This window comes from Haliotis cracherodii, unplaced genomic scaffold (genome assembly GCF_022045235.1).
Source record: "Haliotis cracherodii isolate W230 unplaced genomic scaffold, xgHalCrac1.p SCAF_7, whole genome shotgun sequence".
NCBI lineage: Eukaryota > Metazoa > Mollusca > Gastropoda > Lepetellida > Haliotidae > Haliotis > Haliotis cracherodii.
In genome coordinates, this window is record NW_027266330.1 from 25,205,684 (window position 1) to 25,220,664 (window position 14,981).

At 46.9% G+C, this 14,981-nt stretch overlaps 4 protein-coding genes across 13 annotated transcripts; all 4 read left to right on the forward strand.

Annotated features, from left to right (window-relative positions):
* The first annotated feature begins 1,440 nt into the window (after positions 1-1,440).
* Positions 1,441-6,061, forward strand: LOC139447913 (uncharacterized). The gene is made up of 2 exons (XM_071229400.1): positions 1,441-5,827; positions 5,930-6,061. Exon 1 carries the CDS (start codon positions 4,976-4,978, stop codon positions 5,582-5,584), a length of 609 nt encoding a protein of 202 aa, XP_071085501.1. The 5' UTR covers positions 1,441-4,975; the 3' UTR covers positions 5,585-5,827; positions 5,930-6,061.
* Positions 6,062-6,169: 108 nt separating this feature from the next.
* Positions 6,170-9,105, forward strand: LOC139447912 (uncharacterized). 6 transcript variants are annotated; one of them, XR_011652051.1, is made up of 3 exons: positions 6,170-7,606; positions 7,811-8,973; positions 9,025-9,105. XR_011652051.1 is itself a non-coding variant. In XM_071229396.1 (2 exons), exon 1 carries the CDS (start codon positions 6,656-6,658, stop codon positions 7,379-7,381), a length of 726 nt encoding a protein of 241 aa, XP_071085497.1. In that variant the 5' UTR covers positions 6,170-6,655; the 3' UTR covers positions 7,382-7,606; positions 7,811-9,105. The 6 variants fall into 6 exon arrangements, 4 of the variants coding, with proteins under 4 accessions (XP_071085497.1, XP_071085498.1, XP_071085499.1 ...); XR_011652050.1 differs by having other exon boundaries at positions 7,811-8,669; positions 8,721-9,105; XM_071229396.1 differs by having other exon boundaries at positions 7,811-9,105.
* A 950-nt stretch (positions 9,106-10,055) lies between these two features.
* On the forward strand, positions 10,056-14,981 carry LOC139447910 (uncharacterized). 5 transcript variants are annotated; one of them, XM_071229390.1, is made up of 2 exons: positions 10,056-12,374; positions 14,915-14,981. In XM_071229390.1, exon 1 carries the CDS (start codon positions 10,056-10,058, stop codon positions 10,779-10,781), a length of 726 nt encoding a protein of 241 aa, XP_071085491.1. In that variant the 3' UTR covers positions 10,782-12,374; positions 14,915-14,981. The 5 variants fall into 5 exon arrangements, with proteins under 5 accessions (XP_071085491.1, XP_071085492.1, XP_071085494.1 ...); XM_071229391.1 differs by lacking the exon at positions 14,915-14,981 and having other exon boundaries at positions 10,056-12,121; positions 12,172-12,572; XM_071229393.1 differs by lacking the exon at positions 14,915-14,981 and having other exon boundaries at positions 10,056-12,121; positions 12,223-12,572.
* LOC139447914 (uncharacterized) lies at positions 10,698-14,921 on the forward strand. Its single transcript, XM_071229401.1, has 2 exons — positions 10,698-10,753; positions 12,579-14,921. Exon 2 carries the CDS (start codon positions 12,594-12,596, stop codon positions 13,164-13,166), a length of 573 nt encoding a protein of 190 aa, XP_071085502.1. The 5' UTR covers positions 10,698-10,753; positions 12,579-12,593; the 3' UTR covers positions 13,167-14,921.

Genomic DNA, 14,981 nt, shown 5'->3' on the forward strand with positions numbered 1-14,981 from the left:
GTCGCAGTCGTTGGTCAGCCGGAATACTTTTCCCTGTGGCTCCGGACGGTCATCCTTAAAGCTTATGAGCCGCCGGATTGGACCCTCCCCCCAAAGGCTATCACCTGAAATAAAATGAGATCAGGGCGATCGTATTTACACTGGTTCTTCACGGTATACTGTTCCATCCAGTCGTTCAGGGAAGCCTGTTCGTGGCGATCGGACACCGCCTTCACCAACCACTACTTCCGTGATGTAGCCTTGAAAGTTGTCGCCGGCGTTCACAGTTTTGGTCCCTGGTTGTAGCCCAACAGGTCATCTATCTCCGACGCCACTGATTCTCCGATACCCTGAGCGGGGCCCGTCGACCTCTCTGGTGTTTATCACCCCAGACGAGACGGATCTCTTGCGTTCCGCATTCGCTCTTAGGTCAGTTTAGTTTTGGGTTACCCGACTCATTCTATTGCTGTCACCTATCCGGGTTTTACTTTTTGCATCAACTCTCGTTTCCTGACGACAGGAATGGTAGTAGATGTGGACACCGGCGCCGACGCCAACGCTTCTCTGATACCTGAGCGGTGCCCGTCGACCTCACCGGTGTTCCTTGCCTCCAGCCTAGAGGGCTCTCCTGCGTTTCGCATTCGCTCTTGGGATTGGTCGTAAATTTTGCCGCCGACGCCGCTGATTCTTCGATTCCCCGAGCGGGGCCCGTCGAACTCTCTGGTGTTTATCGCCTCAGATTAGAGGGCTCTACTGCGTTTCGCTTTCGCTCTTCGGTAAGTTATATATTTTGGCAACACGCCTCATTGTATTTCGGTTACCTATTCGGGCGTTTCGTTTTTGCATCGACTCTTGTTTCCTGAAGACAGGAATGGTCGTAGATGTTCCGGTCATCACTGGTATGCGGTGCGGATTCATCGGACCTAGACGAGGGTTTAATATGGTTCACATCTGCAGGTATGCCCACCGGCCATGCCGTCTGATAAAGATGCAATACGGAGTAATGCAGGATAAGTTAAAAAATTTAGTAAAATCTAAATATTTTTTACATTTGTATACTTATCCTGCATTACGAAGTCTAAGTGCCCTCCCTTTCGCTACGCTACCTCCCCACGAAGTTTCAGATGTTATGTTTAAAGCAGTTATGTGTTTTTGTGTGACGTCATGACTTCCGGGTCACGTGCCGACTGTGAGAGGGCGCTGCCTCCTGAGCTGGTTGGGACAACTTTCTTCAGCAGCTGGATCTCACACAGTTCGTCACTCTGTCAAAGACAGCAGTAAATGCAATACGGAGTAATGCAGGATAAGTATACAAATGTAAAAAATATTTAGATTTTACTAATTTTGCCTTATTTTCAGCTGGGATGCCGTTGCTTGGTGTGAACAGTTTGTGGAGGGTTGTATCTACTGGGGGGGAGGGGAGGTCGGCTATGTATTGTAGGGAGGGGGGTGTATGTATTATGTTGCTTAGATTGTGAGTGAGTATTAGCTTGTGCAGGTGGGTTATATATGGAGCTTGGTCAGGGGAATTTTGGAATTTGTGTGCCGTCTGTTTGTTGATGTTGTTGTATTTTTGTTTTATTATTTTAAAAATTGGATTGTGTTGTGCCCCAGCCCAGTAGTTGAGAATAGTTTGTTGTATTCTGTGTTTGATGGAGAGTGTATTTGTGATTAGTAGTAAGGCGTGATGTGAGGTCCCAGTCCTGGTGCCGGTGGCTATTTTGAGGGCCTTGTATTGGATTGATTTTGTTTGTTATAGTTAGTAGTTGAGATGCTGCTTAGGACCGGAGCGGCATAGTCGATTTTGGATTGAATGAGTGTTTTGTAGATTTTGAGGAGGGTTTGTTTGTCGGACCCCCAATTATTACCTTTAATAGCTCTCATTAAATTTAAATCTTTTTCACAAGAGTTGACCATTTTCAGTATTTGGGGGCCCCATGTAAGGTGTTGGTCAAATGTAACCCCTAAGAACTTGGCTTCTTTTTGATATGTAATTATTTTGTCATTAAGGTGAAGTTTGGGTGTGTAATTTTGCATATACTGTTTTTTAAATAGCATGCCGGTGGTTTTATTGGTGTTAATTTGGAATCCCCATTTGGAAGCCCAATTTTGAATGTTGTTTAACACAGATTGCATTCTAGTTTTTAATAAATTGATGGAGGCCGAGGAGGTCCAAAAGGAAACGTCATCTGCGAATTGTGCAGTAGTGATTTTTTCAGTGTTTTTGGTGTCTGAAAAGATATCATTAATCATAAAATTAAATAGCGTTGGCGATAAGATGCTTCCTTGTGGGGTGCCGTTTTCAATGGGGTGAGTGTCGGAGAGGGTTTGATGGGATTTAACTGTAATGTGTCTGTCTGATAGGAACGAGTGAATGAAGTTTAATATTCTCCCATTGATCTGATTGTTTTCAAGTTTTTTTAGAAGGCCGGTATGCCAGACCATGTTGAAAGCTTTGCTAAAATCTATAAATATGGCCAATGTGTATTGTTTCATTGATTGGGCTGTTCTGATGTCTTGTTCTAGGTGAAGGATGTGGTCTAGTGTTTGTCTGTTATTTGTGAAGCCGCACTGGTCTGGGCTTATAAGTCTGTTAGTAGAGTCTGTTATTAATAATGGATTGGGGTACATCGATGATGCAAGGTATTTATGTACAGTTGTAAACACCTTTCACGCAAATTAACAAGATGTTCTTAGTAATTAATCCTCGATTAATCAGTGTCAACTCAGTTTATTGCCTATTACAGTGACTGACCGATTGGACTATCATGTAGGTACGATGTATTTACAGCAATCAAAACAAACAAAGCTTGTCAGTGTAGATAATCTTAATTGTGTTGCAACTGCAGACAGAAACTGCTCAGTCCTAACTGTTCATCATTTTGGTCAAAATTTAAAAATGTCCGGACAATACTTTTTAAAATGTCCGGTAAGCAATATTTTAAACCGGACATTTGAGATTCCCAATCGGACATGTCCGGTGCATATGACGGTTTCCGGACCCCTGCTGGGAACAAATACTTCCCAAAGCCCTGGTGATTTATGTAGCATGACATCATGAAAGGCTGATAACAGCAGAAAAGCTATTGGTTTTCCACTTGGATTCATTATTTTCGGAAACAGTAATCTTGTCCAGAGTAATAGTGTCTTTCCTGTCACCAGATAGTACAAATACAAATAATAATTGCTCCTTTGGTAAGCCAGGAGGCTAAGGTCTTCGCAGGTCTCTTCCTTTCCAGTACTATCATGGCACCCTATGCTCAAGCAATTTGTATTGGTGCAGTGTCTTCAAAATAACTGGTAAATGTTGTCTTTTGATGTGTACTTTTTGTAGGTGTCTGTGCTGTCACCATGCATTTTGGGTTCCGAAATTGTTATTAAAAAAATCAAATATAATGAGTATACATTGTATTTGACTGTCAAAATGGAACTCAACCAATGTGCTTTTTTCAGAGCAAGAGAGAAGTGATTGTCCTAAGCTGGCATTATGTCATAGTTTGTCTCCCCTGTCACTGTCTCTGCTGTCACCTTAAAAAAAGTGGCAGGACAGACATATTTAGGCGACAGCACAGACATATATTGTGTTCAATAAATGTTTCCACGTATATATATTAAAAGACAAAGAAAACATGAATGGTAATGTATTTTGTATGTTTGCTTGTTGCATGAAAATCTGAATATTATTAACATTTGGGTCAATAAACACTGATTACACTGCACATTAGATCTTTGGTAACAGCACAGACTTTTAATAGTAACAGCACAGACACATTTCAGTGACAGCAAAGACATTTTAGGATTTTTTTTATCATGTTGACACAAATAATGAACAATTATTCATTTACTCGCATTACTGTTGTACATGATTAAGAAATGTAACATATTTAGCAAACTTAAATGAAAGTAATGTTACATGATCACTTCAAACACCGTGTCTATGAGTGACTGTGACAGCACAGACACTTAACAGTAACAGCACAGACATTTAGTGTTTAATAGAGATTTTGAGAAAGTTTTGTTCAATGTTTCAGTGTCTTTAAAACTCTATCTCTTAGGCTTTTGTTAGTTACAGGAAAAATTGAATTTCCATTAACATTTGGGTCAATAAACACTGATTACACTGCACAGTAGAACTTTGGTAACAGCACAGACATTTAATAGTAACAGCACAGACACATTTCATTGATAGCAAAGATTTTTTTAGGATTTTTTACCAAGTTGACACAAATAATGAACAATTATTCAATTTGCTCTCCCTACTGTTGTACATAATTAAGAAATGTAACATATTTAGCAACTTTAAATGAAAGTAATTTTACATGATCACTTCAAACACCCTGTCTATGCGTGAGGGAATGAGAGAAGTGGAGGTGTGTGCTGACAGAATGGAGTGTATGAGTAGGGGAAAAGAGAGAAGTGGAGGTGTGTGCTGACAGAATGGAGTGTATGAGCGGGGAAAAGAGAGAAATGGAGATGTGTGCTGACAGAATGGAGTGTATGAGTGGGGAAAAGAGAGAAGTGGAGGTGTGTGCTGACAGAATGGAGTGTATGAGTGGGGGAAAGAGAGAAGTGGAGGTGTGTGCTGACAGAATGGAGTGTATGAGTAGGGGAAAGAGAGAAGTGGAGGTGTGTGCTGACAGAATGGAGTGTATGAGTGGGGAAAGAGAGAAGTGGAGGTGTGTGCTGACAGAATGGAGTGTATGAGCGGGGGAAAGAGAGAAGTGGAGCTGTGTGCTGACAGAATGGAGTGTATGAGACGGGGAAAAGAGAGAAGTGGAGGTGTGTGCTGACATAATGGAGTGTATGAGTGGGAAAAGAGAGAAGTGGAGGTGTGTGCTGACAGAATGGAGTGTATGAGTCGGGGAAAGAGAGAAGTGGAGGTGTGTGCTGACAGAATGGAGTGTATGAGTGGGGGAAAGAGAGAAGTGGAGGTGTGTGCTGACATAATGGAGTGTATGAGTGGGAAAAGAGAGAAGTGGAGGTGTGTGCTGACAGAATGGAGTGTATGAGTCGGGGAAAGAGAGAAGTGGAGGTGTGTGCTGACAGAATGGAGTGTATGAGTGGGGGAAAGAGAGAAGTGGAGGTGTGTGCTGACAGAATGGAGTGTATGAGTCGGGGAAAGAGAGAAGTGGAGGTGTGTGCTGACAGAATGGAGTGTATGAGTGGGGGAAAGAGAGAAGTGGAGGTGTGTACTGACAGAATGGAGTGTATGAGTGGGGGAAAGAGAGAAGTGGAGGTGTGTGCTGACAGAATGGAGTGTATAAGTCGGGGAAAGAGAGAAGTGGAGGTGTGTGCTGACAGAATGGAGTGTATGAGTGGGGGAAAGAGAGAAGTGGAGGTGTGTGCTGACAGAATGGAGTGTATGAGTGGGGGAAAGAGAGAAGTGGCGGTGTGTGCTGACAGAATGGAGTGTATGAGTGGGGAAAAGAGAGAAGTGGAGGTGTGTGCTGACAGAATGGAGTGTATGAGTGGGGAAAAGAGAGAAGTGGAGGTGTGTGCTGACAGAATGGAGTGTATGAGTGGGGAAAAGAGAGAAGTGGAGGTGTGTGCTGACAGAATGGAGTGTATGAGTCGGGGGAAAGAGAGAAGTGGAGGTGTGTGCTGACAGAATGGAGTGTATGAGTAGGGGAAAGAGAGAAGTGGAGGTGTGTGCTGACAGAATGGAGTGTATGAGTGGGGAAAGAGAGAAGTGGAGGTGTGTGCTGACAGAATGGAGTGTATGAGTGGGGGAAAGAGAGAAGTGGAGCTGTGTGCTGACAGAATGGAGTGTATGAGACGGGGAAAAGAGAGAAGTGGAGGTGTGTGCTGACATAATGGAGTGTATGAGTGGGAAAAGAGAGAAGTGGAGGTGTGTGCTGACAGAATGGAGTGTATGAGTCGGGGAAAGAGAGAAGTGGAGGTGTGTGCTGACAGAATGGAGTGTATGAGTGGGGGAAAGAGAGAAGTGGAGGTGTGTGCTGACATAATGGAGTGTATGAGTGGGAAAAGAGAGAAGTGGAGGTGTGTGCTGACAGAATGGAGTGTATGAGTCGGGGAAAGAGAGAAGTGGAGGTGTGTGCTGACAGAATGGAGTGTATGAGTGGGGAAAAGAGAGAAGTGGAGGTGTGTGCTGACAGAATGGAGTGTATGAGTGGGGAAAAGAGAGAAGTGGAGGTGTGTGCTGACAGAATGGAGTGTATGAGTGGGGAAAAGAGAGAAGTGGAGGTGTGTGCTGACAGAATGGAGTGTATGAGTGGGGGAAAGAGAGAAGTGGAGGTGTGTGCTGACAGAATGGAGTGTATGAGTCGGGGAAAGAGAGAAGTGGAGGTGTGTGCTGACAGAATGGAGTGTATGAGTGGGGGAAAGAGAGAAGTGGAGGTGTGTGCTGACAGAATGGAGTGTATGAGTGGGGGAAAGAGAGAAGTGGAGGTGTGTGCTGACAGAATGGAGTGTATGAGTGGGGAAAAGAGAGAAGTAGAGGTGTGTACTGACAGGATGGAGTGTATGAGTGGGGGAAAGAGAGAAGTGGAGGTGTGTACTGACAGAATGGAGTGTATGAGTCGGGGAAAGAGAGAAGTGGAGGTGTATACTGACAGAATGGAGTGTATGAGCAGGGAAAGAGAGAAGTGGAGGTGTGTGCTGACAGAATGGAGTGTATGAGCGGGAAAAGAGAGAAGTGGAGGTGTGTGCTGACATAATGGAGTGTATGAGTTGGGGAAAGAGAGAAGTGGAGGTGTGTGCTGACAGAATGGAGTGTATGAGCGGGGAAAAGAGAGAAGTGGAGGTGTGTGCTGACAGAATGGAGTGTATGAGTGGGGGAAAGAGAGAAGTGGAGGTGTGTGCTGACAGAATGGAGTGTATAAGTCGGGGAAAGAGAGAAGTGGAGGTGTGTGCTGACAGAATGGAGTGTATGAGTGGGGGAAAGAGAGAAGTGGAGGTGTGTGCTGACAGAATGGAGTGTATGAGTGGGGAAAAGAGAGAAGTGGCGGTGTGTGCTGACAGAATGGAGTGTATGAGTGGGGGAAAGAGAGAAGTGGAGGTGTGTGCTGACAGAATGGAGTGTATGAGTGGGGGAAAGAGAGAAGTGGAGGTGTGTGCTGACAGAATGGAGTGTATGAGTGGGGGAAAGAGAGAAGTGGAGGTGTGTGCTGACAGAATGGAGTGTATGAGTGGGGGAAAGAGAGAAGTGGAGGTGTGTGCTGACAGAATGGAGTGTATGAGTGGGGAAAAGAGAGAAGTGGAGGTGTGTACTGACAGGATGGAGTGTATGAGTGGGGGAAAGAGAGAAGTGGAGGTGTGTACTGACAGAATGGAGCGTATGAGTCGGGGAAAGAGAGAAGTGGAGGTGTATACTGACAGAATGGAGTGTATGAGCAGGGAAAGAGAGAAGTGGAGGTGTGTGCTGACAGAATGGAGTGTATGAGCGGGAAAAGAGAGAAGTGGAGGTGTGTGCTGACATAATGGAGTGTATGAGTTGGGGAAAGAGAGAAGTGGAGGTGTGTGCTGACAGAATGGAGTGTATGAGCGGGGAAAAGAGAGAAGTGGAGGTGTGTGCTGACAGAATGGAGTGTATGAGTGGGGAAAAGAGAGAAGTGGAGGTGTGTGCTGACAGAATGGAGTGTATGAGTGGGGAAAGAGAGAAGTGGAGGTATGTGCCGACAGAATGGAGTGTATGAGTGGGGGAAAGAGAGAAGTGGAGGTGTGTGCTGACAGAATGGAGTGTATGAGTCGGGGAAAGAGAGAAGTGGAGGTGTGTGCTGACAGAATGGAGTGTATGAGTGGGGAAAAGATAGAAGTGGAGGTGTGTGCTGACAGATTGGAGTGTATGAGTGGGGGAATGAGAGAAGTGGAGGTGTGTGCTGACAGAATGGAGTGTATGAGCAGGGAAAGAGAGAATCGGAGGTGTGTGCTGACAGAATGGAATGTATGAGTGGGGAAAAGAGAGAAGTGGAGGTGTGTGCTGACAGAATGGAGTGTATGAGTGGGAAAAGAGAGAAGTGGAGGTGTGTGCTGACATAATGGAGTGTATGAGTGGGAAAAGAGAGAAGTGGAGGTGTGTGCTGACAGAATGGAGTGTATGAGTGGGGAAAGAGAGAAGTGGAGGTGTGTGCTGACAGAATGGAGTGTATGAGTGGGGAAAGAGAGAAGTGGAGGTGTGTGCTGACAGAATGGAGTGTATGAGTGGGGAAAAGAGAGAAGTGGAGGTGTGTACTGACAGAATGGAGTGTATGAGTGGGGGAAAGAGAGAAGTGGCGGTGTGTGCTGACAGAATGAAGTGTATGAGTCGGGGAAAGAGAGAAGTGGAGGTGTGTGCTGACAGAATGGAGTGTATGAGTGGGGAAAGAGAGAAGTGGAGGTGTGTGCTGACAGAATGGAATGTATGAGTCGGGGAAAGAGAGAAGTGGAGGTGTGTGCTGACAGAATGGAGTGTATGAGCAGGGAAAGAGAGAAGTGGAGGTGTGTGCTGACAGAATGGAATGTATGAGTGGGGGAAAGAGAGAAGTGGAGGTGTGTGCTGACAGAATGGAGTGTATGAGCAGGGAAAGAGAGAAGTGGAGGTGTGTGCTGACAGAATGGAATGTATGAGTGGGGGAAAGAGAGAAGTGGAGGTGTGTGTTGACAGAATGGAGTGTATAAGTCAGGGAAAGAGAGAAGTGGAGGTGTGTGCTGACAGAATGGAATGTATGAGTGGGGGAAAGAGAGAAGTGGAGGTGTGTGCTGACAGAATGGAGTGTATAAGTCAGGGAAAGAGAGAAGTGGAGGTGTGTGCTGACAGAATGGAATGTATGAGTGGGGGAAAGAGAGAAGTGGAGGTGTGTGCTGACAGAATGGAGTGTATGAGTGGGGAAAAGAGAGAAGTGGAGGTGTGTGCTGACAGAATGGAGTGTATGGGTGGGAAAAGAGAGAAGTGGAGGTGTGTACTGACAGAATGGAGTGTATGAGTGGGGGAAAGAGAGAAGTGGAGGTGTGTGCTGACAGAATGGAGTGTATGAGTGGGAAAAGAGAGAAGTGGAGGTATGTGCTGACAGAATGGAGTGTATGAGTGGGGAAAAGAGAGAAGTGGAGGTGTGTGCTGACAGAATGGAGTGTATGAGTGGGAAAAGAGAGAAGTGGAGGTGTGTGCTGACAGAATGGAGTGTATGAGTGGGGAAAAGAGAGAAGTGGAGGTGTGTGCTGACAGAATGGAGTGTATGAGTGGGGAAAAGAGAGAAGTGGAGGTGTGTGCTGACAGAATGGAGTATATGAGTGGGGAAAAGAGAGAAGTGGAGATGTGTGCTGACAGAATGGAGTGTATGAGTGGGGAAAAGAGAGAAGTGGAGGTGTGTGCTGACAGAATGGAGTGTATGAGTGGGGGAAAGAGAGAAGTGGAGGTGTGTGCTGACAGAATGGAGTGTATGAGTGGGGGAATGAGAGAAGTGGAGGTGTGTGCTGACAGAATGGAGTGTATGAGTGGGGGAAAGAGAGAAGTGGAGGTGTGTGCTGACAGAATGGAGTGTATGAGTGGGGGAAAGAGAGAAGTGGAGGTGTGTACTGACAGAATGGAGTGTATGAGTGGGGGAAAGAGAGAAGTGGAGGTGTGTGCTGACAGAATGGAGTGTATGAGTGGGGGAAAGAGAGAAGTGGAGGTGTGTGCTGACAGAATGGAGTGTACGAGTGGGGAAAAGAGAGAAGTGGAGGTGTGTGCTGACAGAATGGAGTGTATGAGTGGGAAAAGAGAGAAGTGGAGGTGTGTGCTGACAGAATGGAGTGTATGAGTGGGGAAAAGAGAGAAGTGGAGGTGTGTGCTGACAGAATGGAGTGTATGAGTGGGGGAAAGAGAGAAGTGGAGGTGTGTGCTGACAGAATGGAGTGTATGAGTAGGGGAAAGAGAGAAGTGGAGGTGTGTGCTGACAGAATGGAGTGTATGAGTGGGGGAAAGAGAGAAGTGGAGGTGTGTACTGACAGAATGGAGTGTATGAGTCGGGGAAAGAGAGAAGTGGAGGTGTATACTGACAGAATGGAGTGTATGAGCAGGGAAAGAGAGAAGTGGAGGTGTGTGCTGACAGAATGGAGTGTATGAGCGGGAAAAGAGAGAAGTGGAGGTGTGTGCTGACATAATGGAGTGTATGAGTTGGGGAAAGAGAGAAGTGGAGGTGTGTGCTGACAGAATGGAGTGTATGAGCGGGGAAAAGAGAGAAGTGGAGGTGTGTGCTGACAGAATGGAGTGTATGAGTGGGGGAAAGAGAGAAGTGGAGGTGTGTGCTTACAGAATGGAGTGTATAAGTCGGGGAAAGAGAGAAGTGGAGGTGTGTGCTGACAGAATGGAGTGTATGAGTGGGGGAAAGAGAGAAGTGGAGGTGTGTGCTGACAGAATGGAGTGTATGAGTGGGGAAAAGAGAGAAGTGGCGGTGTGTGCTGACAGAATGGAGTGTATGAGTGGGGGAAAGAGAGAAGTGGAGGTGTGTGCTGACAGAATGGAGTGTATGAGTCGGGGAAAGAGAGAAGTGGAGGTGTGTGCTGACAGAATGGAGTGTATGAGTGGGGGAAAGAGAGAAGTGGAGGTGTGTGCTGACAGAATGGAGTGTATGAGTGGGGGAAAGAGAGAAGTGGAGGTGTGTGCTGACAGAATGGAGTGTATGAGTGGGGAAAAGAGAGAAGTGGAGGTGTGTACTGACAGGATGGAGTGTCTGAGTGGGGGAAAGAGAGAAGTGGAGGTGTGTACTGACAGAATGGAGCGTATGAGTCGGGGAAAGAGAGAAGTGGAGGTGTATACTGACAGAATGGAGTGTATGAGCAGGGAAAGAGAGAAGTGGAGGTGTGTGCTGACAGAATGGAGTGTATGAGCGGGAAAAGAGAGAAGTGGAGGTGTGTGCTGACATAATGGAGTGTATGAGTTGGGGAAAGAGAGAAGTAGAGGTGTGTGCTGACAGAATGGAGTGTATGAGTGGGGAAAAGAGAGAAGTGGAGGTGTGTGCTGACAGAATGGAGTGTATGAGTGGGGAAAAGAGAGAAGTGGAGGTGTGTGCTGACAGAATGGAGTGTATGAGTGGGGAAAGAGAGAAGTGGAGGTATGTGCTGACAGAATGGAGTGTATGAGTGGGGGAAAGAGAGAAGTGGAGGTGTGTGCTGACAGAATGGAGTGTATGAGTCGGGGAAAGTGAGAAGTGGAGGTGTGTGCTGACAGAATGGAGTGTATGAGTGGGGAAAAGATAGAAGTGGAGGTGTGTGCTGACAGAATGGAGTGTATGAGTGGGGGAATGAGAGAAGTGGAGGTGTTTGCTGACAGAATGGAGTGTATGAGTGGGGAAAAGAGAGAAGTGGAGGTGTGTGCTGACAGAATGGAGTGTATGAGCAGGGAAAGAGAGAATCGGAGGTGTGTGCTGACAGAATGGAATGTATGAGTGGGGAAAAGAGAGAAGTGGAGGTGTGTGCTGACAGAATGGAGTGTATGAGTGGGGAAAGAGAGAAGTGGAGGTATGTGCTGACAGAATGGAGTGTATGAGTGGGGGAAAGAGAGAAGTGGAGGTGTGTGCTGACAGAATGGAGTGTATGAGTCGGGGAAAGTGAGAAGTGGAGGTGTGTGCTGACAGAATGGAGTGTATGAGTGGGGAAAAGATAGAAGTGGAGGTGTGTGCTGACAGAATGGAGTGTATGAGTGGGGGAATGAGAGAAGTGGAGGTGTTTGCTGACAGAATGGAGTGTATGAGTGGGGAAAAGAGAGAAGTGGAGGTGTGTGCTGACAGAATGGAGTGTATGAGCAGGGAAAGAGAGAATCGGAGGTGTGTGCTGACAGAATGGAATGTATGAGTGGGGAAAAGAGAGAAGTGGAGGTGTGTGCTGACAGAATGGAGTGTATGAGTGGGAAAAGAGAGAAGTGGAGGTGTGTGCTGACATAATGGAGCGTATGAGTGGGAAAAGAGAGAAGTGGAGGTGTGTGCTGACAGAATGGAGTGTATGAGTGGGGAAAGAGAGAAGTGGAGGTGTGTGCTGACAGAATGGAGTGTATGAGTGGGGAAAGAGAGAAGTGGAGGTGTGTGCTGACAGAATGGAGTGTATGAGTGGGGAAAAGAGAGAAGTGGAGGTGTGTACTGACAGAATGGAGTGTATGAGTGGGGGAAAGAGAGAAGTGGCGGTGTGTGCTGACATAATGAAGTGTATGAGTCGGGGAAAGAGAGAAGTGGAGGTGTGTGCTGACAGAATGGAGTGTATGAGTGGGGAAAGAGAGAAGTGGAGGTGTGTGCTGACAGAATGGAATGTATGAGTCGGGGAAAGAGAGAAATGGAGGTGTGTGCTGACAGAATGGAGTGTATGAGCAGGGAAAGAGAGAAGTGGAGGTGTGTGCTGACAGAATGGAATGTATGAGTGGGGGAAAGAGAGAAGTGGAGGTGTGTGCTGACAGAATGGAATGTATGAGTGGGGAAAAGAGAGAAGTGGAGGTGTGTGCTGACAGAATGGAATGTATGAGTGGGGGAAAGAGAGAAGTGGAGGTGTGTGTTGACAGAATGGAGTGTATAAGTCAGGGAAAGAGAGAAGTGGAGGTGTGTGCTGACAGAATGGAATGTATGAGTGGGGGAAAGAGAGAAGTGGAGGTGTGTGCTGACAGAATGGAGTGTATAAGTCAGGGAAAGAGAGAAGTGGAGGTGTGTGCTGACAGAATGGAGTGTATGAGTGGGGAAAAGAGAGAAGTGGAGGTGTGTGCTGACAGAATGGAGTGTATGAGTGGGGGAAAGAGAGAAGTGGAGGTGTGTGCTGACAGAATGGAGTGTATGAGTAGGGGAAAGAGAGAAGTGGAGGTGTGTGCTGACAGAATGGAGTGTATGAGTGGGGGAAAGAGCGAAGTTGAGGTGTGTGCTGACAGAATGGAGTGTATGAGTGGGGAAAAGAGAGAAGTGGAGGTGTGTGCTGACAGAATGGAGTGTATGAGTGGGGGAAAGAGAGAAGTGGAGGTGTGTGCTGACAGAATGGAGTGTATGAGTGGGGAAAAGAGAGAAGTGGAGGTGTGTGCTGACAGAATGGAGTGTATGAGTGGGGGAAAGAGAGAAGTGGAGGTGTGTGCTGACAGAATGGAGCGTATGAGTGGGGGAAAGAGAGAAGTGGAGGTGTTTGCTGACAGAATGGAGTGTATGAGTGGGGAAAAGAGAGAAGTGGAGGTGTGTGCTGACAGAATGGAGTGTATGAGTGGGGAAAGAGAGAAGTGGAGGTGTGTGCTGACAGAATGGAGTGTATGAGTGGGGAAAGAGAGAAGTGGAGGTGTGTACTGACAGAATGGAGTATATGAGTGGGGGAAAGAGAGAAGTGGAGGTGTGTGCTGACAGAATGGAGTGTATGAGTGGGGGAAAGAGAGAAGTGGAGGTGTGTGCTGACAGAATGGAGCGTATGAGTGGGGGAAAGAGAGAAGTGGAGGTGTTTGCTGACAGAATGGAGTGTATGAGTGGGGAAAAGAGAGAAGTGGAGGTGTGTGCTGACAGAATGGAGTGTATGAGTGGGGGAAAGAGAGAAGTGGAGGTGTGTGCTGACAGAATGGAGTGTATGAGTGGGGAAAGAGAGAAGTGGAGGTGTGTACTGACAGAATGGAGTATATGAGTGGGGGAAAGAGAGAAGTGGAGGTGTGTGCTGACAGAATGGAGTGTATGAGTGGGGAAAGAGAGAAGTGGAGGTGTGTACTGACAGAATGGAGTGTATAAGTCGGGGAAAGAGAGAAGTGGAGGTGTGTGCTGACAGAATGGAGTGTATGAGTGGGGGAAAGAGAGAAGTGGAGGTGTGTGCTGACAGAATGGAGTGTATGAGTGGGGAAAGAGAGAAGTGGAGGTGTGTACTGACAGAATGGAGTGTATGAGTGGGGAAAAGAGAGAAGTGGAGGTGTGTGCTGACAGAATGGAGTGTATGAGTGGGGAAAGAGAGAAGTGGAGGTGTGTGCTGACAGAATGGAGTGTATGAGTGGGGAAAAGAGAGAAGTGGAGGTGTGTGCTGACAGAATGGAGTGTATGAGTGGGGAAAAGAGAGAAGTGGAGGTGTGTGCTGACAGAATGGAGTATATGAGTCGGGGAAAGAGAGAAGTGGAGGTGTGTGCTGACAGAATGGAGTGTATGAGTGGGGATAAGAGAGAAGTGGAGGTGTGTGCTGACAGAATGGAGTGTATGAGTAGGGGAAAGAGAGAAGTGGAGGTGTGTGCTGACAGAATGGAGTAAATGAGTGGGGGAAAGAGAGAAGTGGAGGTGTGTGCTGACAGAATGGAGTGTATGAGTGGGGGAAAGAGAGAAGTGGAGGTGTGTGCTGACAGAATGGAGTGTATGAGTAGGGGAAAGAGAGAAGTGGAGGTGTGTACTGACAGAATGGAGTGTATGAGTTGGGGAAAGAGAGAAGTGGAGGTGTGTGTTGACAGAATGGAGTGTATGAGTGGGGAAAGAGAGAAGTGGAGGTGTGTGCTGACAGAATGGAGTGTATGAGTGGGGGAAAGAGAGAAGTGGAGGTGTGTGCTGACAGAATGGAGTGTATGAGTGGGGAAAAGAGAGAAGTGGAGGTGTGTGCTGACAGAATGGAGTGTATGAGTGGGGGAAAGAGAGAAGTGGAGGTGTGTGCTGACAGAATGGAGTGTATGAGTGGGGGAAAGAGAGAAGTGGAGGTGTGTGCTGACAGAATGGAGCGTATGAGTGGGGGAAAGAGAGAAGTGGAGGTGTTTGCTGACAGAATGGAGTGTATGAGTGGGGAAAAGAGAGAAGTGGAGGTGTGTGCTGACAGAATGGAGTGTATGAGTGGGGAAAGATAGAAGTGGAGGTGTGTACTGACGGAATGGAGTGTATGAGTGGGGGAAAGAGAGAAGTGGAGGTGTGTACTGACAGAATGGAGTGTATGAGTGGGGAAAGAGAGAAGTGGAGGTGTGTACTGACAGAATGGAGTGTATGAGTGGGGGAAAGAGAGAAGTGGAGGTGTGTGCTGACAGAATGGAGTGTATGAGTGGGGAAAGAGAGAAGTGGAGGTGTGTGCTGACAGAATGGAGTGTATGAGCAGGGAAAGAGAGAATCGGAGGTGTGTGCTGACAGAAT